Source organism: Paralichthys olivaceus, chromosome 13 (genome assembly GCF_024713975.1).
Source record: "Paralichthys olivaceus isolate ysfri-2021 chromosome 13, ASM2471397v2, whole genome shotgun sequence".
NCBI classification, from domain to species: Eukaryota; Metazoa; Chordata; class Actinopteri; order Pleuronectiformes; family Paralichthyidae; genus Paralichthys; species Paralichthys olivaceus.
In genome coordinates this window covers 12,167,939-12,194,530 of record NC_091105.1, presented here as the reverse complement: position 1 = coordinate 12,194,530, position 26,592 = coordinate 12,167,939, and the positions used below count along the sequence as shown (strand labels likewise).

Below are 26,592 nucleotides of genomic sequence, written 5' to 3'. Positions count from 1 at the left end.
TCACTTAATATTTGTATGAACCTTTTCACTGTACCCTCACGTGTGTGTGTGTGTGTGTGTGTGTGTACGTGCATGTGCTCCCACAATGAGCAGCACCATGCTCATGGTGCATATGCAGATGAAAAGACCACTAAACAGAGCGATGGACAACTCACAGATCTGCACAGCTAATTAGGTCTGCTTTGTCTCTGCAGCCGCTGTGATATTCATTATAAATTCAGAATCAGACAAAAGGCTGGTGCTGCAGGGGGGGGCAGAGAGGTGACGTCACCCCACACTTGCTCTGCTCTGAGCAGCAGCACAGTTAGGACAGTGTAGGGAAGCCCACAACATCAAACTGGAGGGGTGGAACGTCCTTTCCTGAGGATGTGTGGGTGTATATGTGACCTCATGCGCATCCAGGTATGTTAATGCAGTAAATGCATGTGTCGTCTTTGTCAGTGCTTAACGACGTGGAGCCAGCATCACCCCGCACCTCCAAACACATGCAAGGAGACTGCTGCAGATGTTTGCTTTGGGCGGATATTCAGGAGGATTTTTATGCCTCTAATACAACGAGAAACCACAGCAGAGGTGATGGAGGAAGGCTGCATTTTCACAGATGTGTGCACTTGGAGAGATACACCTGTCTTACCATTTAATCGAATTATGTTTTTTTCCAATGTTGAATCCTAAATGTGGTTTCATGAATTCATACTTAGAGTTTTGTGCAACCTTCCTTTGTCCTCCTGCATTAAACATTCCTCAGTGATTGTCTTAGCAGCCGGCTGTGTCGTCAAAGAAGCACATTTAATTCACTCAGTCCAAACTCTTATATTTCACTTTACTATGACATTGTGGTGACCTCACCGCAGTCACTCCGTTAGACACAAGTCTATTGCCTACATTTTGTTTTTTTACTTGGCAGTTTTGTAGTTTTGCTCAGCATAATTTATCCATTCTGGGGACAGCTAAACTAAAAAAAAACTCCCTGTCTCCAATAAGGTTCAGGCCATAAATTTCACTGTGGTGTCATTGATAAGATGTAGAAGGTACAGTATGTGGTGATTGTCAAATGTCTGGCATAAAGCACGTCCTAGTTATTGTTATTCAAAAATGGCTTAGAATAGACAAATGAACAAGGACATTTTCAGAAACAAGAAGTTGTTGCCTTTCATGAGGTGTCCTTAGAGTTCCTCTTTGCACTTGGGTATGTCAGGCAAACAAATAAATACAAATCTTTGGTTTTTATAAGGTTAGGTTGTCACTGAAATACTCAAAATCGTTGTGGATACTCTATTTTGAGATTCTATGATGGTTTACGCTGAACTATTTTTAGACCAACAAAGTGATACATGGCTTCAGCATTTCTCCATGACACGTTTAGTCCTGGTATTGTGGACAAGGCTTTCAAGCATCCTTCATGATGGGAAATTAAATTTTGTGTCAGTGGGGTGATAGGGTTTAAATGCTAAAAAGCCCAGTGTGCAGAAAGTCATCTTGTATTTTTGAGCTCAACAGTGACACAGATTATGCTTGTTTGAGTTGAGTAACACGTTCTGCCATATGGCTCTGCAACTGGTGTTAACAAGTCTCTAACAGTGAAGTGCTGCTTGTTGCTGACGGTCCTGTGCACTGAGATGTTTATGTTGCTGGTTTCAGTTGGACTGTCCAGAGCTGTATTGACTCCTCTTTTAAATGGTGTGTGACTCTGGTGCATGGTTGTTAACCTTGAGCCGCTGTAGTTGGGCCTGTCAGATCAGCTCTGCTGCCATGACGACACCGACACATTGAAACTGATCAATTGGCAAACGATCACTCTGACTTCAGGGTGGAATTTAGATGGAAATAACCATAAAAGTAAGAGAGAGAAAAGAAAATCAGGTTTTCTTTATTTCCACAAATGCTTTAGCTCAGTTTAATCTAATTAGCATGCTTATTGTTTGACACATAAAACTTTAAAAGATAAGATGAAGGAAAACGGCCCCTCTGGGAGCTGCCCATCTGCCTTAAACCAAGTCAGCACGTCTTTCTGCCACAACAGCTCGAATAAACTCCACCTTATGTCTGTGATCTCATGCTTGACTTACTACTCCCACTGTTGTGTAATTAACACCGATCTACACGAAAGGAAAACACAAAAAAACGCTTTACGCGGAGGAAAGAGCCAAATGGTCAAACCTCAAAAGCAACAATATGAAATCCCAATCAGCGCTCCTCCACTATAAGCCAAAAACAAATTGAAGTATTGAGGGAGATATGCTCCAGTGGAGGCAAATTACAGATAAATCAGCGGCAGCTAATGCATTTTAAGTGCCACATTATACAGAATCCATTAGTAGCGAGAGGAGTTCAGCACCACTTGAGATATTAAATCTCTGTGACTGCAACTCTGTGGAACCGGGATGAGTCGATATCAGAGAGGCCCAGCTCCACTGCCAATAGATACGGGATGAGACCTCATAGGAACCATGCCAGAGTCATAACACCAATAGCAGTGATATGATAATGGCTGAGGCTGGTTATACTGACGTGGAGCTTGTTTAACAGCAAGACAATCACATTTACCATATAGAGTCAGATGAGGGAGCGCAGTAAATGATCTGGAAGTCTGGGATTAATTGAACTGTTAATAACATGTGCCTCAGCCCTGAATGTTTTTCAAGGTCTTGCACATTCCATGCCAATACTGAGGGAGGATTTACTGAGGGCGACAAAAACTCCACAACCTGCGAGCCAAAAAGGGGATTTTCGGACATTACATCTGTCCTTGTAGCTGTGTGTGTCTTTTTGTGTGTGTATGTGTGTCTAAGGGCCAACCACATCCTAACACCTGCTTCAATCTGCTGGAAAAAAACAACACTTTTTCCTCAAGGCTGAAACATTTCTCTCCGAGACTCCACTGTCGCAGATGGAAATGAGCTGAATTAAGAGCCATCCATCATTTATCACACCCCAGCAGCCCTGGTACCTCTCCTCGGTTCTGCATGGCTTCCATACCTGCTACTTCCACCGCCGCATGCTGTCGCCTTTTTGGTGCACTGATGTTGCAATTACTGGGAACGGGTGTGATCAGTGTACCATGGCGAGCAACAGCTTCTCTTCCCCCTGGAATCGGCGGCTGATCAGCGTGAAGGCGGCTCCTCATCCCGCAACGCTGGGCCTGAGGGGGGGAAAAGGGAAGTTGAGATCACCGCTTCATAATTTCCTGAAATAACATGGTGTGTAAAATCAGATATGTTCCCTTAGGAGCATAGAGTTGAAAACAGAAGAGAAGGAAGGGCCTAATACTTTTTGTATATATTTCACATTATAGACATTTCATAAACAAGAGTCCTAATGGTTGAAATGAGCTCAGCCAATTGTTTAATAACTCTGAAAATGAAGTAGACTATTGTAAGATACCTTTAGTGTCTTTTGCTCACCCTTGTATGAATTTGTGTCTTGGCACAGGGGAACAGCCCCTCGGTGTGCCACAAGATCATGTGTGAATAACTGCCCCGCCAGACTAATGTCTTGTTAGAGATGAGGAACGAGTAGAGGGGGAGCTCTTTGGTCAGATCCAGCTCAGTGAATGGAGAGACGGCTGGCGATGGCAGCGAGAGGACGACGGAGGGTGGAGAAACAAGGGGAGGAAAAAAATGGCGGGGTAGAGGGCACCGTCTCTTGAGGCCTCTGTGCTTCGCTGCCAGTGTGTGTAAATCAGCAGGCAGCTCACGGCTGCAATGAGGTAGAAAATAAAAAAAACATAAAAATGTCCAAGTGAAATAAGAGGCAAGGGGAAATCTTTTATGATGAGCCTAAATTCTCCTTACTCTGCAGTAGATCCACTGGCCGGCTCAGCTTGTCTTCTCCAGACACCGTCCATCATCCCAGTGTCTGCATGTAGCCACAAATTACTCAAATTACCCCACCTGCTATTCATTTAATACATATGTAATGAGTATCCTAAATTCACATGATTATCATTCATGGTATGTTAATAGGCCTGTGTCAAATTCATTAATATGCACGCAACATGGTGTGAAGTGCCAAACCTGAAAGTCTGAAGTTCTCCATGTCTGGTGTCATTCGAATAAAGACCTGACAATTTGAGTATTGACTATATCCCATCCTTTGGGAATAGTTACAGAATGATCAAATTTATCAGAAGGTCTGGTAGCGTCAGAGCTTTCAGACCTTCCCTCACAGTCGTCTGCAGCAGAGGGTTGAGCGAGATCACCATCACGTGCCCAAAGTGTGGAAGTTCCCCAGCTGAAAGCTCAGAATGACAGTAAGAGGACCTTTGAGATTACATTACTTTTTTATCATCACATTCATCTTGTTGATCATATTTAGATGGATTTCTTCAGACTCTCTCACTTTTCCCCAGAGCTTACTCCACTTACAGTACTCCAGTGCTACGGACATGAGCGCTGCAGTAAGACAACACAAGTTTATTTAAAGCGCCTGTAAAAAAGTATTGAGTCTCCACAATGAATCAAATACTTGAAACATCTCAACAGAGAAAAAAAAACACACACACACAAAGTAATCAGAATTTAATCAATTTAAAATAATATAGTTACAACAAATAAAACAACTTACCATGTTTTTGTAAGTATTTACCCTCTCTAACAGGACACTTGCAGCCATCACTTTAGAACTCACATGTTCACTTGAATTCACTTGCCTGTGGTCAAGGCTTTCAGTTATGAGTACACTTGCATCTGAAGGCTGGTGCTCCTCAAACAACTCGGAGAAATCGAAAATCATCAAAACATTGTCGAATATAAAGCAGAATTAACACAAAAACACAACTAAAGGTGTTTATATCATTTCATATTTAGAGAATGTGTTGCTTTCTGGCTTTCTCCAGGTTGCTTATTTATTTAACGTGTGGTTTTCTGGCTTTCTCCATGCTTGATTTGAGTGCCTCAGCTTCTACGTTACAAATACAACAAATGCCATATTTTTTATTCACTGGGAGACTTGCCAGCAACAACTCACCTTCCACAAGTATGGTTTGATGTGCAGAGAGGCCAAATCATCAGAAAGCATCCGTCAAAACTGCAAAATTGGTACATTAATCTCATTATTCAAATATATTCTCACACATTTAAGAATTTGAAACAGTTGTGTGATTTGTGTGTAGTTGCAGACTGTAAATGGTCTGTGTCCTCAGACCGTGGCTCTGGTGAGCAGCTCTGTGTGTACCTTGGCTACTGAATTAGCTCAGGTTAGCTTGGCAGGATCCGTGCTTGGACACATACCAAAGCTGACACTGAGCGGGAGCGATGGCAGCTCCTGTAACTGCAGCTCTCACACCTCTGCTTCCTCTGTCAGGGGATGCCAGCCTCACAAAAAAGTTGCTCTATTATAAGCCGACACTGACACAGGATCCCAACCTGAACGTGGGGTCATTAGGACCAATGGCATCTGACTCAGTGGAGGGGGGGTGGGGGTGGGGGGGTAAAAGAGGAGAAAGAGAAGGCGAGGGAGGAATGATCAGTTTGCACAGGACTGGCAGCTGCAGTTAGGAGTGAGCTGCAAAGTGTGGCAAGGGCTGTAATTACAGTTAGAGCATCTCTCGCATCTTTGACCCCTCCTGATTACAAACTATCCTCCCAGACCACCCACGGTCATTACTCACCTCACTAACTAGCCGAGTAAATCAGTGGCGGAGCGCTGACCTGATATTAGAGCCACAGCCGGAGAATAAACAGGGCCAGAGTACAGAGGCTGCAGCCTTGTAAATAATCTGTGTGGAGATGGAGTGGGAGCGAGGCGTGGGAGATGTTTATAGCAGGTGGACAAACACCCGTCACTTTGATAAGCCTGATTTATCCTGAGTGACATGTCAGCACATAGCTCTGCGCCACCTGACAGGCCGCACAGCCGAACCCCACACTCAACACGAGGCCTGCGTGTTACAATGGAGTAAGTGAGAGATGACAAGTGCAGCGGGAACAGCTCCATCCTTTTAAAACATCAGCTGGGACAGGATGCTGTTTTAGCAGCATCTTCAATACAGTTGACGAGGATGTCTTTAAAGGCGGAAACTGGACCATCAGACACTGGACATGCAGCTTGATAAAGACAGAGAAAGACACTGATAATGTGAGAGAGGTGGGCGTGGTGCTTGTAATAAATGACCTGTCCAAAGTCATATTTACTGGCCTGCCACTACCCCCCCACTCAGCGGCTCATAACCCACATTATCCATTAGATATTGAAAATCGGTGAAGGAAATGAGAGTCCCAGCCTCAAACTCCAGAAATATGAATTTTTCAAAGCCTGTCATGATCTGCGTTTTTGCTTTCACTTTAAATGCACCGTGTCTCCTCGCAATGTCATAAGCGAGCGGCAAGGAAACCTTAATTTGTCAGCTGCCATGAGTTATGTTAACAGAAACTGACCTCAATTAAGAGTGACTTGCATTTAAAAAGTGTCTATTTCAGATTTTAAGATTTAGACCAGGGGGAGAGGCTTTAATGGAATGCTGACAGTGGGCCAGTTGGAGAGGTAATACATTTCCTGCAAAATGTCAGGGGATACCACATAAATAAGGCAGTGTTATTCTTGACAGAAACTCTCCATGAAGCTGCAGCGTGATCTATGGTCCAGTGACCTGGTTAAAGAGCAGCAGAAACAGCTGACAGCTTGATCAAGATTACCTCTCTAAAGTGGTATAGATCAAGTCTTTAGCCTCCCCACTAACCCCGGGGGTAATGGTACGAAATGATGATGGCATAAATGAAGATGAGCAGGTATCACTTTGAGCACAGAGGTGTTTGTGTACTGACAGGAGGTGTGGAGAAAAAGAGGAGAAAAAAAAGTAAAACACGTCAGATAAGAAGACATGAGCTCAAATCAGTGAAAAATGTATTCTGTATCTGACGTGAAATTTGTTTTATATTTCCATCATCCTTCTCAGCTAACGGAAATTTATTCATTATTACTCAGCAGCTCAATCTATATATATTTGGCCGGTAAAAGTGTATCTTTATGGTTGCAAGTATTAATTAGTGATATTCTGGTATCATTAGTGTAATTTAGTGCTCGGTAAATTAATGGCACCGTGGCATTTATCTATGAAACATTATATCTTGATGTTAAATTGCAATAAAAGAACCTGTATATTCTGAGGATATGGCTGTCCAAATCTAACGGGGGGATGGGGATGTAGTTGACATCCATTAAGGAAATCCTTTATTGGCACATAAAAATGAAGCAATATTTAGCTTCACTTGCCTTTGGCAAGCTAACCCATAGCCTAGCATTAAAAAGGAGGACTCTTAGGGGGAAATACTGAGCTATGTCAGCAAAAGAAATATTTCTGCTTTAAATCCACAAATTCAGCATCAATCCCAAAACAGGTTTAAATATTTCATAATCTACTTGAATGACTGAATTATTCAGGCTGATGTTGTCAGAGATGTCAGGAGTGGTGCATCTCTACTGGCTCAATATCACATTCTTGCACTACATCCCTTCCCTACAGTAAAACAAAGCATTTCCTCTCTCTACATCCAATGTAGTATATTCAATAACTAATTATGGTAATTCATTACATCTTCAATTAGCAGAGAGGCTTTATCACCGCACTATAGAGTAAAGAGCAGGATTTATGTGGGCTTTGAATGTCACCCAGAGGACAGAGGACGAGCTCATCACTCAAAAGGAACAAAACAGAGAGACAGGAGCAAGGAAAAAATAGAGGGAGAGAAAGATACAGTGAGTTATTGGTTAATGAATGCATTTTCCTTCCCATTTTCTCGCAACCTTGAGAAAACCTTGACAAGGCCTCTTATCTGCAGCAAACTGAAAAGGACTGTATTGATGGGAGAAAAAAAAGTATGTTATATAACTTGGATTTTTCTGCGAGAGCACTGTAAAAAGATATGTACAGTATGTATGTAACCTCATTGGGATATGCCGGGCTAACGCCACCTTGCCTGCTGTCAAACAGCCCCTCAGAGGGCGATAAGCATCCCTGCTATCTGTGTGCGTGGCTGTCTTATTACTGCACCTCAGCCGTTCCACACAGGCAGCAGCACAGCCAACCATCTGCCACGCCATGATCCTCTGCCCAGCCAAGTCTCTCAGGTGCCATAAAAACACACAGTGTCCCTTTGAAGCCCAGAACAAAAGTGCTGACCACATGAATAAACTCAGCTTTAAAAATAAATCAGTTTTCATTTATCCACCAGTTTGTGCACATAGGTTTTGTGTGCACGCTGGATTCGATGTTGCCAGTGGCCTGATGTTAACGGCACATTACAGAAGCCGAATGATGTGGTTTTTTTGGTCGGCTATGATGTTACTGATAAATCCACATAATCCTTATGTGTGAGCCCCAGAAAGTAGTTCACTTTTCTCCTGACATTCAGTCGTTGAACCTCATGTGAAAATTTCTACTTCAAGGTGAAAAAAAAAACTGGCAGGAGGTATTTTTGCCTGGAGCATCTCTGTTACCAAGGTAATCTATGACCTTCAAAGACACTCTATTGCCACCTTGTGGCTTTAGCAGCAGTTTAAATGATACAAAAACATGCACTGACACAATAGATCATGTCTGAGTCTTTATTTATGTTGCCACTTGCTAATAACAAGTTTGCCAAAAGCAAAGCATGAAATGCTGTGAATGTTGCCTAGACAAATAAACACAAATAATCAGTGCAATGTAGGGAAATATTCTTAAATATGTATTTCAGTGATATGAAAATCTTCTTATCTTGTCATCAGTCACTCACATTGGCTGAGGGGGAAATGATCCTGAAAAGTGACACAATGGACTAGTTAAGATAAAGTGGATTTGTACCATTTACATATTATGATAATTAAACTTGTAAAAAAAGAATAGAACTTACATACTTATAAGGCGTAAAGCTCAATCAGATACTCTTTGGGGACAATTCCTATGTTTCCGTTCTTCTCTCCAACCCACCAGCCAAAGCACTGGTACTCCTGGATATGGGACAGAGTGGAGACAATGTGCTTCAAAGAACAGAATGTATTGATTATTGATCAGTTATCAGACAAGAAAAGCTCAGGTGAGTGTTGAATGATAAAATTAGACCTTCGATAAATCATTTGACAGTAAAATCCATTGTTTTGATGAATGTTGGGGTAATTTTCAAGCAATAATGTCACACATTTGATTATTGCATCGTCTTCAGAGTGAGAGTTCAATACTTTGTCTAAAAAAATATTTAGATAAAGCAGCATTTCATATTTTGGATTCCTCTGCTGGAGACTGAATGACACAATATCTAAGAAATGTATCAAAATCTGAAGTTTAGAACAAATAACTTAACTCTTTGTCACTGATGGTCATCTTAATATAACTGTTTTCCTTCCGCTCCCACAACATCCCATCAGCCTCTACATTTCCTGTTCCCCTGCGCCGCCTCTGGTGTCTGTCCTGAGAATGAACACACGTTCCTTCTCCGCTCCCCACAAAAACCTCAGTGTGTGCGGTGCACATCGCAACATAAATGTGTCACAGCGTGACAAGTAATAGCTCCAAATGGCTGTCACCATGCTGAGATGTGAGGAGGACACCGTGAGGAGAGATCTGAGACAAGAGCGAGTGGGGGGGGGGGGGTATCCCTGCCTCTTTCTCTTTGGCCAAGAGCCTGAACTCCCATCAAAGTCTTCCTGGGACATGAATCAGCTCTGAAGATCATGTTCTGCCACGGCTGAAGGGAAGAGGAGCCGCCACAGTGTTTCAAATCCAAAGCAGAACCAGTGAACGAGAGGGAACCACATGTGTCCAGTTATTCCCAGAAGAGAGTAGTGGATGTGAGTGATCGTGAGCTAGTATCAGACACAGGGAGATTCCAATAACAATAGCGATGGTTCACACTGACAGTTGTTTGGTGATTTGTCACGTCAGATTATTAAAAAAAAAAAAGAGTGTTGACTTACTGTCAGTGTCACAGAGTCAGATGATGATGAAAACACAGTATGATGTTATTAGCTCATTTAAATTATTAACCACAAATTAAACATCACACCAAACAAACAGAAACGGTCACATCCATTTCTTTTATGTGTCACATGATGAAAATGTCACTTCATCAACCGCCCCTGGGGGATAATATAGCAGACTGACATGAGGTGTGTGTATAAGAGGGTGCGAGAACGAGCGTGTGTGTGTGTGTGTGTGTGTGTGTGTGTGTGTGTGTGTGTGTGTGTGTGTGTGTGTGTGTGTGTGTGTGTGTGATGGAGGGCTGTGTGCGAGGGCACATTATGACTTCCTGCAGCCAGCCTTTGAATACAGCAACACTTCATTGTGTAGCTCTGGCTGACAAATCACTCATGCTTGAGTGAGTGCGGGACACAACACGAGAACACACATACACAGAGCTGTGGAAGACAAATGACACCACACACTGCGACGACACAAATATACCCCAAAGCTGCCCGATATCCTGTAATCGTATTAGTTGGAGCTAAAGAAAGGCTCGCTGAGCGTCCATTTACAAGCACACACTGTTAAAAAGAGCGATAAGTTGAGGACAGATCTGCAGACGAGAGAGCAACGGCAGCAGCATCAACCCATCACCCATTATCAACCCATACAGCCACTTCTGCTAAGTGAGATGTTACATTTCTCAATTAGTTTTATGTGCAGTCACTTGCACCTTGAGCGGTGGGTGGGGTGCTGTAGCATATCCGGGCAACACACTCACTCCCCTCACTTCCCCCAGTCAGACCCTAATCGACACCCAGCTCCTGACTGGGGGGTCTCACAGCTGTAACACCGCAGCTATTTCTGGGCTGTGGAATGGTGGGGGGGGGGAGGCCCTGCAAGGGAAGAGGGAGAAAGGAGAACTGGGTGGGTGGGGGTGGGTGGGGGATTGCCTGGCTGTCCACTTTAGCTGCAGCTGGCTGCTGCAGTCCAGACACGTTTTATGGTCATTGCCCTCACAGAGGACCACAACCCCCAACACCAAGGTTTCAGCTAATGGCACTCCCAGTCTGAGTGAAAGAGCAACTTGATTCTTGCTCCTTTTTCCACACACACACTGAGGAGGAGGAGGAGGAGTAATAAACAGGCATTTGGCCAATGAGCATTGATGCGTCTGTCTGCTTTGTGCATTTGTTTCCGTCTTTTAGTGCTGAATCAATTAATCAAAAACAAAAAGAAAAAGAAAATCAGTTTTGCTTGAGCCATATATCAAACAGAGATGCTCGTCTCTGCTTTTGAAATGTGAAAAAATTGATGTGTATTTGGATTTTGTGCAATTTGTCAGGCAAAATAAATGTAATCTCAAGCTCTGGCAAATTTTAATAGACGATTTCCTCCCTTTTCTCATATTTTACGAAGCGAGAAATTCATCAATTAATCAGTAAAATGAGTAGCAATTAATTAATAAAGAAAATAAATTGCAGTTGCAGCCTAGTTAATTTGCCCTGATTGATAAAGACGCTGAGGTTTTACACACAATTATAACTGATGTCTTTATAAATAAATAAATGTCTGGAGCTCATCAGTCACAGTGTGCTTTTGAGTCTTGATGCCACTAGATGGCAGACTTGAATTTGAAAATGGCTCTGGCCTGTCAACAGTCTCAGATGACTACATGCTCCATAGAAACCAAACCAGACAGGAAATATATGCAGCCTACATGGAGCACATTTCACACTTTTTCTTTTTTTAAACACAAACCACAGGAATCTGCAAGAGTGTATAATTCCTTGACGCATTTGCTGTGAAATGTTCAAAAACAAGCTTGTTAAACGTATCACAACAAAATCCAATTTGGCGTTGATATGAACCAGCTCAGGACAAAAGGTCTCCTGTTTGGTTACATAATAAAGGTAAAGAACCACCTCTCCGAATCACCACACCTGGAGGCCTGGGGCCCTCGCCCAGTCAACAAGCCGTGGAAACTCTGTGTCCACTACACGTCCTCACCTGCTCTGAATAGAGCGGCGGGCTGAGCCTGGGTTTCCTGAGAACACACATTCCTATTTGGCGAGGTGAGAGCGATGTCTGGGAGGTGTGTGGGCTGAGGGCTGCTCGCCGCCTGGCATGGCAGCAGTGGCGATGGCGTGCTGAAACAGTCCAGATGGAAGTGATGGAATGACGCCGTGTGCCAGCTAAGCCCAGCTTCCGCCAACAACACTAAAACAGTTTCCGTTGTGACACGACTAATCCCCATCACAGTGCCAGAGAGGGAGACGAGCCCAGTCTGCCTCTTACCATCAGCCGCTCCACCTCCAGGCGGTGGGTCAGGCGCTGCCAGTAAAGGATGTGAACAGTCAGTTCCTCTCAGGGCCTGGAAATAACTCACTTTAGGTGGTCTGTCTGGGACAAGCAGAATCCTGCAGACTGAAAAACCTCCACTCAAACGTTTGAGTTTGACTTAATCCTGGCTTTATGCAGCTGGGGACAAATCAAGGCTTTTCTCACAAGTCGTCTAACCGTACCTTGCTCAGGATGTAGACCTCATCTCCTCGTTTGAACGACAGTTCATCTGGGTGGTCCCCTGCACAGTCCCACAAGCACTGGAAGAAGTTCTGGTAGTCTGTGCTCTTATCAACTAGACAGGAAAAGGGTGTAAAAGAAGATTAGAAGTTTAATTTCCTAATGAAAGTCATTGTTTTACATCTACAGGTCTGACACACAAAGGGATTGTTAGTGAGGAGCAGAACCAACAGGAGGCAGTAGAGAGCCTGAAGCAGAATGTAGAGAAACCATGATGAGAGGCAACATGATGAATACATCACAGTTAGAGTGTGTAGTATGCTCAGAGTGACAATACAAAATAAGTATTAGATTTTCTAAAAACAAAGATATGATTTCTATTTGTAATATTCAGTGCAACAAGTATTTCATTATTTAATGTTAGTAATGTATAAAAGCTTTAATTATCTTAATTTTATGTAGACCAATTCAATATATACGACAAACAGTATGTATACAGACAGTATGTAATAGAATTAATATAGATTTTGGACATGAATAATGAGCATAGACAAGACAGTGTCTCACTTTGATACTAATTCCAAGCAGGTTTTTAGGATGTAGTTCTTTTCACACAGCAAAGTGACAAAATAAAGTGACACTCTAAAAGAATCCATAATCGATTAGTTATGATCTATCCATGTTTATTACAGCTCTTAATCAGAACTGTAACGATTAGTCAATTAGGTGCTTATTCAGTTGACTCATCTGCAGGTATTCTACTGATAGATTCATCATTTAAGTGATATTTTAAGTAAAAACTCAGTCAATAGGTTTTGGACGACTGGTCAGACAAAAAAGGCAAAACAGATATTAGCTGCAGCTCTATTATAAAGCACCAGTTTGATTGTCTCTTTGGTAAGGACGACAGTCCACAGTGCAAATATTCTGTATAGAGTTACTATGCAGTATGGAATCAGCACACAGCTTGTAACTTGGTGTTTCCATCTATTCATCTGAGCTCGAAGCACAATATATGAATGAAGCTGTTCTTCTCCTGTCTGATGATGAATACTTTGTAAAAGTATTTTCTTTCTCTGATAAAAAAGGAAGTCGTCTACTAATGAAACTCTAACATGTCATAAAAGGAAGTTAAGCAGGCTGAAAGTTATTTCCAGCATTGTGCAGTCACAGCTTTCAGTCACAGTTTCCTCTCAATGTCACTTCTTCTCAGCTGCGTGTATTCACATCATATGTAATGCAACATATATCATCATTTACAGCAAGAACAGATTTGAGTGCTGTGTTACCTGCAGCAGGAGGAGCAGGTTTGTTAGATGGCTCCACCGTTACAGGAGGCATGTCATCCTCTGCAGAAACAAAACAGATGAGTGAGCTATGACTAGATTGTCCGTCTAATTGCCGGATAGAAACAAAAATCTAAGTAGAGTAGTGATAAAATGTGAGGTCGGACCTGGGAGCTCTTCATAAATGTCTTCACCAATTGGCTCCGACTCATCTCTGTCAACCATAGGACCAACATCGTCATACATTTCCTGTTCCTCCTCATCTTCTTCAGGGATGATGCCCGTCATATCTACACACAATGAAAGATAACATGTTTGACTAACACACAATAACTTTGTTTGATTTGAGCAGCAACATACAGAGTAACTTGGGCTAATATTTGGATCATTTTGGATGTTACAAATGCTGTTACTGACAAATTGAGTTCTAATTAATATTCTTGTGATTGAAACATTTCAAACCTCTCAAGACAAAGTCTATCTGTTTCACCCACTCCTCCGCCTCTTTCACCGATGACGCACAAAACTGCGATGAAAGACGAGAGAAATGAAGACGGCAGTCAGAGCAATGTGCAGTTCTACATATATTAATTAACATAAACAAATAATGCTGCGTTTATGCATAGTAAAATGTTCCGCATGGAAGACTCTGGATGTTAGGAACACTCACTTGGACTTTTTAAAATATGCATGACAGGTTGCAAAGGCAGCAGTGTCAAATGAATGAATGGGTTTTTGAATAAATAAAGATTTAATGATGTGCAAGTACACACACGTGGCTCGCCAAGTTTCAAACATGGCACATCTCAAGTCCATCTTTGTTTTCCAATTTAGGAGGAGCACTTCTCCTCACAGCATCACAGAGAGAGACAAGCGTACCTGATAGACTCGCTTGTCTGGAGCCGTTATCTCGAAGCAGAAGTCTTTCTTTGAGTCTTTGCGTAAGGTGTTGTTCATTTTGACAGTGTACCCATCGATACTGAACTCGCCCTTCTGCTGCTTGTCTGCGAACAGAAAATCAAAGCATCATCATTAACGGCTTGGGAAGCAGCAACTGAAGATGCAACTGTCAAAACCTGGGAAACAACAATAAGCTTTTCTCAAATGTGCGATTCATAATTAACAAGAACACTGGGACGATATGAGAAAAATAAATTAGGTACCTTTCTCGCTGCCGTAATAGTAGAAGGTGTGATGGCTTAGAGCGCACCATCTCTTCTGCCACTCGGTGCCAAAAAAGCTGTGATCTGTGGACGGAAATCAAACAGTTATCTAAGTGTTTAATATGGAGGCAATTAGAAGTGTGCATCACGTGTGGATTTCACTCCTGTCTTTTTATGTGCCTTCAACAGTACACGGAAAGTATTAGGGATATGAGGTGTTGTTTTGTCATGTGATCTCCTAACTGAAGTTTGCCTGACAGGCGTCGTAGGTCAAAACATTGTATCACCGTGCAGATGTCAGGGTGAAGATGAAGTCTCCTTTTTTAAATAAATCTCTCTCTCTCACCAAAACATGTGCTATCTTGTTACCTCCAGCAAGACAGTTAGGTTTTTACTTTTGTCAGACTCCCAACAACAAGAACATTCAGGTGAGGGGGGGTATTATCCCTGTAAAAACGACTAAACCGATTCACAGTTGGTGAAGGGAAGGGGTCTGGGCCTGGGAAGAACCCATTAAATCTGCGAATAAAGGGCGGGTTCTTCCCTTAACTATGTTTAATGACAAATTACTCCTTTAAGTTGTCAGGCCACTTCCTTTATGATTCTACTATAAGAACTAGACGAGCATGTGTAGAATTCTTTGGCCTTAGATGAAGGCAGCTCTACTAAGCATCAGTCTGGTTTGCGGAGCACCCACCCTTCCTGCGTTTCTCCAGGTATCCTGCTTTGAAGACAGACGTCAGGTCCTGAGCTGCCACAGGTGGGGACTCCTGGGCTCCTGGAGAAGAGTTGAGGTGAAGTAAATTAATGAATTCTCTCTGAACCCATCATCAATACTGCTGGGTTCTAGTAAAGTGTTTAATTCGTCAAAGTGAAATTCATTTTTAAAAACCATTAAATGTGACCAGATGGGTTTCTGGGTAACTTTGCTATCGTGTGCTCAGTTGACGGATGTTGAAATGAAAAGTAAAGGTCATGGAGGCTCCACTGAGCAATGTTTTGCTGCTCATTTGAGGTCACACTGCAGATTCCGCCTGCAGCATGCAACCTCAATGCAAATGTCCAACTGCTGTGTCAAAGTTGCTTTGTGTGAAAGAGCAGCCATAAAACACGCAGCTGCTTCCAGCCCATAAACCCCGGACTCTAATCACCATTTCAAGGATTTCCCTGATACTTCGTTTTTAACGGAAAAAAAAAGAAAACAATAACAACAAAATAGATAGATCTCCACAATGGAGCACACAAGGTTAAAGCTACTGTATATCGAGGAATGTTTTTTCTCAGACTAAAATCATGGCAGTCATTTTCAGCCTCCAGACCGAGGCTGGGAGTAATAAAGCATGCTGGAGCTGTCAGAGGGGCGGGGGTGAGAGGTGGTGGGAGTAGCAGCAGTGCCTCCAAATTGCTCCTCAAGTATGTTGCCAAGTTACAGTTGGAATGTCTCCTTCATTGTGCCACTCAACGTCACTTTCTGCAAAGAGCAGATGCTAAGATTTGTGTATTTTCATGCCAACATGCAGTTTCCAATACTCTAATCCGCAGCTTGTTAGCAGCTGGCAGATCAACATTTGGGGACGTCTGCTAAGTGCTTGTGGCTTCTACCTTCGCAGGCGTCGTCATCCTTGTCTGTGCGCTCTGACTGCAGCGAGCCTCCTTCGTTGCTGTCGACGTCCTCCTCCTCCTCTGAGTCCTCTCCACCTACTGAAGTAAACACACAAAGCTGTGTAGTAATGATACAGGCTGTGGTTCCCAACTGGTTATGAACGGTGACTTTCCCTTTTCTCGCAGTTTGGATACGTTTTAAAAGCCTGGCAAGCTAAAACTTCAATATTAAAGTATATAAAGTATATAAAGTATGTTCAATTGGATTGTCTCTCATTTTCTATCGTTTACATACATGTTGTGATATCTTGAGTGGGTCCAGTCCATAGACTGTAATACATATAACCCATATTCCTTACATTCAGTCTAAGGTGCAAACCACCAGGTTGGGGACCACTGGTATAACTGAGATGAACATATAACAATAATACATTTTATATAGGGTAATAAACAAATAAACAAACATAAAGAAAGAAAGAAAAACACTCACTTTGGTCCTTAAATTCATGTGGAAAACTGTTGGAGAGACAGTGAGAGAACATTAACATCTTTGAAATTCTGAAAATGTAATGAGATTTTAGTAATATATAAAAAATACCTCAGTTTTAAGTCTTTGATGCGTTTGATGAACGCTTCCCTCTTCTCTTTTGCCTTCTTGCTTAAATGTTCTCCTTTTAACCCATTATGGAGAAAATGTTCTAGATCTAAATAAAAAAAAAAAGAAAAGGTAAATCATTTGCTCACCCTGATATCCAGGGGCCATGGGGGCACTGGACCCCACTGAAATCTGATTGGCCCCTATAGTGCCCAAGTCCAGTCTTAGAAAATACTTACTAATGTAATTTTCTAATAATATTGACAATGTGTTAGGAGTTTAGATTTTCTAAGGCATTTTGAAGGATGGAATGGAATTTTCAATATATAATCAATCATAAGTGATTTGGCTTAGAGCTAAAGAGCCAACAGCCAAAACAAGCAATGAATTAGACGTGGACCTTAGTGAATCAGAAATTGTGCTACTGAACCGTTTTCATAAAGAACGAGCTAAACCGCAAAACTTTTGGTTTACACCAGGAAAAACCTCTGAGCTGATTCTGCATTCCAGACAACTCGGATGTCAGATATTACGACTTGAAATTTCCAAGTCCCAACTTCCAAGCGTTCTAATGCAGGGTGATGGCACGACATCAAGCGTAAAACAAACATGTCTGACTGATGTTTATTCTGCTCATGATGACACAATTAAACTGTGACCAGTGCAGCCTCCGTTCATACATAAACAAAGCAGAGGGGGGAAATGACAACAGGCAACAGACGCCATTATACATTTTATTTTAAGGCACTTTAAACTTGGAAACACATTCTGATACATAAGAGGGAGAGAACACGTGCACACGCTCTCAAAAATGAATAGTCCAACAGAGGGTGGACGGGCCTCAACACTCTATGTCTCCATGAGCGCCGCCATGTGTAACGTCAGTCAACTGCTTCTCCGTGAAGTCGGGGTTAATACATTTTTCCCAAGTTCACAGAATTCTGACTTTGGGTGGAGTTCCATTGCGCTTTATCAAGTATGAGGTCAAAAACTTCTGATATCTGAGTCTGGAACGCAGAAAGAGACCAAGAACTCGCTGGAGGGACTACATATCCCATCTGGCCTGAGAACGCTTCAGGACCCCCCAGGAAGAGCTGTAAAGTGTGGCTAAGGAGAGGGATATCTAAACCCCACTTGTCCGGCTTTACCTCTGCGACCTGAACCCTGGTAAGCAGAGTAAAATGGTTGGATGTTAGACATAAAATTGGCACCTCTGTGTAAGTTGCGGCCCACAATTTACAAAAACCCTAGATCCGGCACTGCTGACCACTATAGGCTTGTGTTGTTGAGTCAGTGAAATGGCTCAACACTACACAGCAACAATACAAACTAAGCTGCATTTTTTTGTAGCTCTATCTGAGACGGTTTTAAACCAGCAGGAGAAAGTTGTGTTTTCTGCCGGACTTCATCAGCACAGCAGGTCTGACACTAACCCAGTCATCCATATTGAGTCAGTGCTTCCTCTTTTTTTTTTTTTTTTTTTTACCAACACAGCGGTCTCACAAACGTTGAGTGAAGCTTTTCACAGAAAACACTGAAAACAGCTCAACAGCCTGGAAAAGAAGCAACTTTCTCATATATCACCTGAAATCAGCGTGGTCAGCTCGTCAGGAATCGCTCTCATGGTCCTGATCACAGAGAGTGTGTGTGTGTGTGTGTGTGTGTGTGTGTGTGTGTGTGTGTGCAGGCAGCGATGGAGCAGGGGAAACTTCACATGACACGGAAGTACCAGCAGTGGCTAAACACACACACACACACACACACACACACGGAAGTTAAAATCAACAATGACCGCACAGTTCTGCTGCAGCGCCATGACTTCAACCAGCTCTCACTCATGTATAGTGTTATTATTATTATCATTATATCAGCGCGTGCATTGTTCTGCGCGTGCATTGATGTGCGCGTGCACTCCTGATGACAAGGGTCTGATGTTTTCACGGGTCTTCACACGCTCATAAAGCCAGAGCGTATTATGCCATGATCATATTTGTGATTGATTCCAGATAATATTTCTCAGTGGACACATTGGGAGGAGATCCTGTTTCCACACAATGATGTAAGTCAGCACTCTGAGTTTATAAATGTGTCAACACAATAAATCTGCACAGGGATTATTAATAGATGAAAATGCAATTAAGTCAATCTGCTGCCAGGTTTTTGTTTTTTTTTTAGTCTCGAAGCAACAGGCAGGTGTTTCAGGGAGTCTGAGCTGCACTAGTTTGTTCCTTAAGCACATTCTGAATGTTTGCATCATTAGTCCCCTCAGTTTCTTTATAAGAAGTCAATGTAAAACACTGAGATTCATCTAATCTGAGGCACCAGGCTACCCAGGCCCTGAGGTGCCAGTCAGAAAACAAAACTTAAAGGTAGATAATAAAAAAAACTGAGCAATAATTCACAGAATACAACAACATATCACAAAACACAGTGGAATAAACTTCTTACAAAAAGGGGGAATTAGGCTACTTGCTATAGACAAGGCTCATCTCTGATTGTACAAATGCACACTCCGTCTTGTTAACAGGAAGGACATGTTAACAAAACATATTTTGCCATTGTGTTTTCTTATTCACTGCTGTTTTCTTATTTGCTGTTCTCTTCTCTTACTCACCTGTGTGTTTCTACTGTTGTGTTATGTGATTTTCTGGTGTGTTGACTTGTGATTGTGTTTTCTTTTTGCTATTTTCTTGTGTGCCAATGTATTTTCATATTTGCTGTGGTGTTTTGCTCTTCAGGGCCACCGTACAATCCTTGCAAGAGTAAAAAACTGTCTTCTTATGAGCTTCTGCCTCCTGCTGCATTCAGGCAAAGCCGCCTGCATGTTGTCATATTGTTTATAAAGACATCACTCATTCATGACTTATCTTTTGACAGGCACTAACACCCAATCCTGGTTAAAAGACTGAGCCTGGCTTTGAACTGTAGAGTCTGTTGTTGTGGAGAAATGAGAGGAGAGACGTCAGAGCAGCTCTGGAGGGGCAGTGTGAAGAGCTTCAGCCTGTAGCTGCAGGTGGTGGACACACACACACACACAAACACACACACACTCCACTTACACTGTATTCATCTGTGTGTCAGGCCAGTGGAAATTCTGGGTTCTATATCTTGCCCAAGGACACTCTGGCATCGAAAAGCCGATATTCTGGTTAGAGGGTGACCGCTTTACACCCTCAGCTGAAGCCACACCATCAGAAGTGTGTTCTGAAGAAAGGGATCCAAACATATTTTATGCAATATGACAAAATACTTATGCTGCAGTAAGTGTTTTATACCTGGTGCATGTTTGCAATCAGATTAATACTGAGAAATGCACATTACAGATCCCGAGCTTGATGTTGTTTGATTGTTTTTTGTGCAATTAAACCTCAGATTCTACTTTACGCTCTGTGACATCACTTCCTGTTCAGAGTCATCTCAAGCAGCCACATTCTTTATAAGCCACAAACCCTCTGTGGTCATTCAAAACCTGACCCCCTCCTGACCTGGCAGCAGTTCCTCCCAGTTTGGAGTGGAGAGGAGAGCCAGCTTGACCTTCGACCCGTGTGTGTGTGTGTGTGTGTGTGTGTGTTTGTGTGTTTGTGTGTAGGCACAGAGGGTGGGATCTACTGGCACAGAGCTGGATCTAGTTTCCCATAAAGCTTTGCTACTTGCCAGTCTTCTCACACACTCCTCTCTGTGAATGTTCCACATTCAACAAAGTCTACATCAGTGTGTTGTAATCTGAATCCAGGCTGCATGTTGTCCAGCAAACTCACACATATGCTCATTGACACATCTTTTTTTTTTTAAAATACATAATTAAATTCATAATGCAGTTAAGACATGTAGAGTCTGTTCATAGAAAATAGGATGCAGCAGGTCTCTTGTTTATTCTGTGAAGGCCTACGAGAGACTGTGAAGGAATAGGTGGTCAAACTTTATTTTTCTTAAGTTTAAAAAAAAAAAAAATGAAGAGAAGATGATGATTTGTGTTTGGTTTGTCACACTGACACTGTGTGGTCTGAATATTAAAAAAAACAACATGGCTCAGTGGCTGCAGCACCAAACCAAAGCTGACTGCTCCTCTGCCTCTTGGGTTTTCTGGAATTAGCCCACTCAGCCCTTGTTTTCAATTGGTGCACAATTAGGCTTCACTTAAAACCACATCTCAGTCAGAATGGCAGCTCACTGCACCTTTTAAATATTGCAGTATGAGGCTCTGAGCCCAACCACACAGTCCTGAGAGCAGAGGAAATACACAGGCTCTGCACGTATCCTGCAGAATTATTGATCAGTTTAATTATCAAGCTCGAAATTCCAGTAGAAATTAATGGCTTTAGCTTTTCATCAAGCATTTCCCTCAAACCTTTAATAATAGTTTAACAATATGTGTAGAAATAACGCAACCACAGCTGTTGCACTGTGCGTAAGGTTCAACTGGTCTCTGTGAATAATTCCTTTAGCAGTAAATGAGACGGAGAGCATAGGACGACACGCATTTGATCCAGATTAACATATTTATTTTAACTAATTGATATTCAATTGACTTTCAATTGATAGAATAAACACATTCTGCTATTTGAGTGGAATTTGCCAACTGTGTGTTTTGACGACAAAACGCATTTAAAGTATAATTTAAACCATTTGAAATTAAAAAAAATTTTAATTAAACATAAATAGTTTTAAATCATAAATGAGGACCAGAATGACGGTGCACGGTGCAATTCTTTATTCAAAGCGATTGTATAACATCGTGGATCAGGCTATAAACAAGCACCCTCAGTGCTGTGAGTTTTATAGGCAATAAAATTTAATTTGAGAGCCGAGAAAAGTCGTAGCTTTTGGCCTGGTACTCACAACAGTCAATTCTCACTGCAAATTTTCTTTTTTTCTGGGCTTTAACATGCAGAGACCACCAATCTCTTATTTTTTACCCCTGTCCGGATAAAACACCAGAGATTACAGGCTACTAGATATAGGCTATTCTAAGGTCTTCTACTATTGGAAAAATATCTCTCATCCTATTTAAAGTAAAACAATTATGGAATGCAATCTCAACGACATTTCTTTTAGTTTTAAAGTGTATTTAGTGCATATTTTTCTCTTTGTTTTTTAAAGTTTGAAGTGATAAAATTAATTCTGCCTTCATGTTATTTTTGTACATAATTTACAAAATATCATGTGGTTTTAATAGTTAAATTTACCCGCTTATATTCTTCGAAAACACATTTTGTGCGTAAAACACACGTGTTCGTGTTTTACGCACGTGTTCGTGTTTTACTCACAGACTAACAATATCCTCAAACTTGTGAAATAAGACAAATGCGCATCTGATTCCACTCCATGTAGAGTTTTATTTCAAGGAAAATATTCTGCTGAGTTATAGTGGGAATCCATATAAAAATAAATGTGAAATGTCCTCTATAATAACAGCCTCGTGGAATAAACAGCCTATGAAGGCAAAATAGTTGCTTTCCTGTTTGTTTGTTTTTTGCTTTAACTTACCTTATTGGTGGGATTTTTTAAATATTTCCCCCATGAGGCTAAAACTGACACACTGACAGAACACATGGTGTCTGAATGAGAATTAACAAGGCAAATATTTCAATAACTCAAGTTTTGCAGGTCGATTGTTGTGAGAGTTTCTGAGAAAAGGTCAAACGTCTCGGAGGATAAGTGCAGAGGACTTTGTGTTGAATCTGACAAACTCGGTGAGAAAGAGGAGGAGGATGAGAAAACGTGGAAATCCTGCAAAGAGACGTCCAGGCCCGGGGAACACTCATTGTCCGGGCCTATTGTTGACGCGCAGGTTGGAACAGTGGGCGCTGGGTTAGGAAAATGTTTCAGATTTTTCTCATAGCTGCTCAAATGCGCAGCTGTGGGGCTCAGACTGTCTCCATTGTTCCCGTTCTGACACTGTTGTGAAGTCAAGGTATTTTGGGGGAAATACCTCTCCCTCTCCAGGAGCGTCCCGCCTGCGCCGCTCTCAGCCTCTGGCTCGAACTCTTCGTCCTCCTCCGGCCCGTCGTCCATCAGGCACGCGTATTTCCCCTCGCTGTCCCGGTTCTCCTTGCAGTGGGTCTGCCTCTTGTGCTTCATCCTCCGGTTCTGAAACCACACTTTCACTTGCTTCTCCGTTAAATCCAGCAAAGCAGCTATTTCCACTCGCCTGGGTCTGCACAGGTATTTGTTGAAGTGAAACTCCTTCTCCAGCTCCAGGAGTTGGGTGTTGGTGTAGGCAGTTCTCAGCCTCCTGGATGCTCCTCCACCGCCAACAACAACCTCTGGTACCTCTGGTGAACCTAAAATAAATGATATCATTTTTTAAAATCACATAGCTGGTGATCAAAAACTAAAAACAGCAATACAAGTGGAAAACACACTCATATGGGGGTGAAACTTGTGCACAAGCAAGCACCGGCACTGGGGAAGATTTATGGTCCCCAGGCTGAATATGATGGGTCTGCGTGGACAGGACAGGACGGAGGGGGAAGATTAATGAACATGCCAGCTGCTGGCCCGTGTAAGAATAATCTATCACTCTCCATTACTGTCAAGCATTAACACTCTTACACTGCATCACAAGCCAGTGCGTTACTTGATGAGATTAAGCATGCTTAAATCAAAATCCTACAGTGGCTAAAAGGGACGCCCACGTTGCACAGGGCCCGCGGGATGCAGCTCCTTGCAAGAGGGGGAATCCTCGGACAAGGAGAGGCTTTTTACACGGGGGTTATTAATCATCGTGTCTTGCCTTGGGGTGAGAAGTAGAGTGGAGAGGAGTCAGTCGTCGTGGCAGCAGCAGAAGCAGAGGAAGAAGCAGCAGAAGCAGCAGCAGCAGTAGTAGTCTGGTTCTTCTTGATGCTTTTCTTCTCCTTCATCCACGGGTACTCCGGAGGCAGGGATGCGGCGCGCAGCGGGCTGCAGCCTCTCAGAGCCTGCTGCTTTGCGCGGCTGTGGCGTGGGTGGATGCCCGCGCTCAGGCCGGGGATGGTGTGCTCAAAGGAAGGAGGAGGAATCAGTGTCGACCGTGAAAGCGCCGGGCTCTTGATTGATGAACTTTGAAATGCATCACCGACAGGGTTAGTGAGAGATGTCAGGCACTCAGCGAGCGACGGCTGGCTGTTGATAAAACCACTTTCTCGCCCAAATTCGTAATTCATCTCCTCCTCCTTGTCCCGAGAACCCACTGGAAGTCAGAGGGTGACAGAAATAATGACAATAATAATAAAAAAAATAAGCATAAACTGCTAAAGTGGATATAGTCTGGTATATGGAGACCTCTATGACATAAACTATTGCTTTCATGGGGACATGGTTGGAATTAGACCGTGCTGCTTGTCACATGATTGCATCTGCCCAATGACAATTTGAGGTTTTTATCAAAAGAAGCCACTGTCCCCTGTGATTGATCGAAAAACTCGGAGGGGTAACGCCTCATTCCGGGGGTGGTGGTCGCTTTATTTACACATTTTCGGGGGGCAGTTTGCTCACTGGTGCCCCCCCCCCCCCCCCCCCCCTCCCCATGAAAAAAAAGCACCCAAGAAGTGGTGCCTTCCCTTGCTTTACGCGCGGCCACGGTACTTTTGCCGAGCGGGCACGCGCATTTCCACGTGCACGCGGGCCTTTATTTCTAGCCATGGCACTCCACAAATCATGGCAGCAGTCACATTTGTGTCTCATAAAGCCGCGACGCCCGCAGTCGTTGTCAGTGCCAAGGCGTTAATCTTCAGACTTTTTTGTTGAAGGTTTGCTTTGCCTGGCGAGGAGGGCTGCGTGCGCGCACACACACCCAAACAACATGTCGTGCACCCTCACCCTTCCCCCAACTCACAGGAGGGAGAGAGGGGGAGAAAAACAGGGGGAGAGAGGAAGAGGGGGAGATTATTTTGATTTCGATTTTACACTCATCAGATTTGATCCCCCTTATCTCTCTTGTCTCTCCAATAAATTATGTTATTTTTGATAACTTTACCATTTAAGTATATATAATAACATATGTTATGATTATGATATACTGAAAACAAGATTTTGCGCACATGGAATAGAAGCAGTTGGTTACTTCATGGGTATTTGTCATCATTTCACAGTTTATAGCTCCCTGCTACACATCCCATTTCATTTATTTTATTTCACCTATAGGGATAATATTGACCTAATTCATCATCCATATACCTCAGTATTATTGGTTACAACACGGCGCGGAGTGGACATGATTTGCCACTGTAGTGTGAAGCAGAGGAAAGGCTGTTTATTGCTCCGGCTCTAAACAAAGAGCCCTGGTAGCCTGCGCGTGATCAATCTTTCTCGCCAAAAGGTCTGACAGCTCCCTGCCCTAAGAACACATTTAAACCATCTAACACTCCTTTAGATCATATATGGCCAGGAAGAGAGCGACCACTCTCCAGGTTGGCCTCTGTAAAGGAGAAGTTTTCAATCTAGAAATGTGGGGATTTCTTTAGGAAGCAAGGATCAGACGCGCGGGCCATTACGCACGAAGGTTTTTTCTTTTTTCTTTTGCGCACTCCTCGACAATAAATCAGAAATCCAGCGCAAGACGACACTTGGTGGGGTTTTTTTCGTTTGCAGAAAGGACTATCCTGGCCGAGGAAAAGAAAGAAGAGAAGACTGGACTTTGGTTTAGTGTTAAAGAAACGAACGGAGCTGCTTTTACATAGGATCAATTGTTTGCTGAGGTGAGTGGGTGTTGGCATTCAGCAGAAAACCCATTCACACTCGTACCTTTCTCAGATTTTCTGCAGGACCAAGTCTTTCCCATGGCCTGCTCCTTTTCCAACAAAAACCTGCCTTAACATGTGCTTATATTTTAGACTACTAATGCATACATAACCAATATCAAGTTTTATTTGTATATGTACTTATGGCAGATTTTATGATTATACACTGCACCTATCTAGCCTAAATAATAGACTAATATAACTTACATATAGGTAATATAATTTATTCTATCCTAAAGGGGGTTTACATATTAATCTAATATTTGTATTAGGGTTTAATCGAAATTATTTTGTGTGTAACCCACTCTCAGGCATTTATAGTCATTTCTGCAAATTATCATCCAAACTAACCACATTATTTCACTTTTTATTCTCATTAAAATGTGCAGATAAATTGTAGTTAACATAAACAATTGCATTGCAGGTAAATGTTGTTTATTTCAACAGACACAGGTGTAAGAGAGCAATGATGCAAAGAGAACAAAGAGCAAAATAAAATATCTTCCTCTGTGTTTGATTCGAGAACCAAAACACTGCATCAAGCTGAAGATTGGACATGTTTTCTTATTGCAACAAATATAAAATGTTTATTTTCTTATGCTACAGACACAAAGCGACATTCTGCTGCTTGTTTTCGAACGAATGCAGACGATAGGACGGTATCTGATGAGCTGAGAGCTGCAGCAGCAGTGTCTCGTTTCCCGTCTGTTCTGGAACAACAGGAGACATCTGGGAGGCAAGACACACGGAGGCCAAACCTGCTACCACCGATGAACTGGTTTCCAAATAAATACTCAAACGAGTGTGTAATGAGCTGAGGAATTAT

The 26,592-nt window shown here is 42.5% G+C and overlaps 2 protein-coding genes and 1 long non-coding RNA gene across 7 annotated transcripts in view; 1 reads left to right on the top strand and 2 right to left on the bottom strand.

The window, feature by feature from the left end:
* Positions 1-8,530: 8,530 nt before the first annotated feature.
* Positions 8,531-18,806, bottom strand: skap2 (src kinase associated phosphoprotein 2). 5 transcript variants are annotated; one of them, XM_020107681.2, is made up of 13 exons: positions 18,631-18,806; positions 17,050-17,155; positions 16,942-16,967; positions 16,452-16,550; positions 15,547-15,627; positions 14,850-14,933; positions 14,566-14,690; positions 14,149-14,212; positions 13,854-13,976; positions 13,690-13,749; positions 12,403-12,515; positions 8,832-8,928; positions 8,531-8,736 (listed from the first exon to the last, which is right to left on the bottom strand). In XM_020107681.2, the coding sequence occupies exons 1-12, from the start codon at positions 18,668-18,670 to the stop codon at positions 8,836-8,838; spliced, it is 1,014 nt and encodes a 337-aa protein (XP_019963240.1). In that variant the 5' UTR covers positions 18,671-18,806; the 3' UTR covers positions 8,531-8,736; positions 8,832-8,835. The 5 variants fall into 5 exon arrangements, with proteins under 5 accessions (XP_019963240.1, XP_069392981.1, XP_019963241.1 ...); XM_069536880.1 differs by having other exon boundaries at positions 8,531-8,756; positions 8,836-8,928; positions 18,631-18,802; XM_020107682.2 differs by having other exon boundaries at positions 8,836-8,928; positions 18,631-18,802.
* Positions 18,807-22,495: 3,689 nt separating this feature from the next.
* On the bottom strand, positions 22,496-24,323 carry hoxa2b (homeobox A2b). The gene is made up of 2 exons (XM_020107684.2): positions 23,783-24,323; positions 22,496-23,330 (listed from the first exon to the last, which is right to left on the bottom strand). Exons 1-2 carry the CDS (start codon positions 24,189-24,191, stop codon positions 22,633-22,635), a joined length of 1,107 nt encoding a protein of 368 aa, XP_019963243.2. The 5' UTR covers positions 24,192-24,323; the 3' UTR covers positions 22,496-22,632.
* A 230-nt stretch (positions 24,324-24,553) lies between these two features.
* LOC138413476 (uncharacterized) overlaps positions 24,554-26,592 on the top strand; it is a 4,408-nt gene continuing 2,369 nt past the window's right edge. The window contains exons 1-2 of the long non-coding RNA XR_011245833.1: positions 24,554-25,724; positions 26,373-26,592. The exon at positions 26,373-26,592 is cut by the window's right edge and continues 2,369 nt beyond it. This is a non-coding gene — a long non-coding RNA (uncharacterized lncRNA). The remainder of the gene's footprint in view (positions 25,725-26,372) is intronic.

What these genes read in the sequence shown, in the direction of transcription:
- hoxa2b (XM_020107684.2), bottom strand. Translation starts at nt 24,191, where the DNA reads ATGAATTACGAATTTGGGCGAGAAAGTGGTTTTATCAACAGCCAGCCG. An exon ending in ACTCTACTTCTCACCCCAAG is followed by an intron (nt 23,331 to 23,782) that starts GCAAGACACGAT and finishes CATTTATTTTAG; the next exon opens with GTTCACCAGAGGTACCAGAG.
- skap2 (XM_020107681.2), bottom strand. Translation starts at nt 18,670, where the DNA reads ATGAGAGCGATTCCTGACGAGCTGACCACGCTGATTTCAG. An exon ending in ACATGAATTTAAGGACCAAA is followed by an intron (nt 16,551 to 16,941) that starts GTGAGTGTTTTT and finishes TGTTTACTTCAG; the next exon opens with TAGGTGGAGAGGACTCAGAG. An exon ending in ACCTGCTCCTCCTGCTGCAG is followed by an intron (nt 12,516 to 13,689) that starts GTAACACAGCAC and finishes TTTCCTGTCTAG; the next exon opens with TTGATAAGAGCACAGACTAC.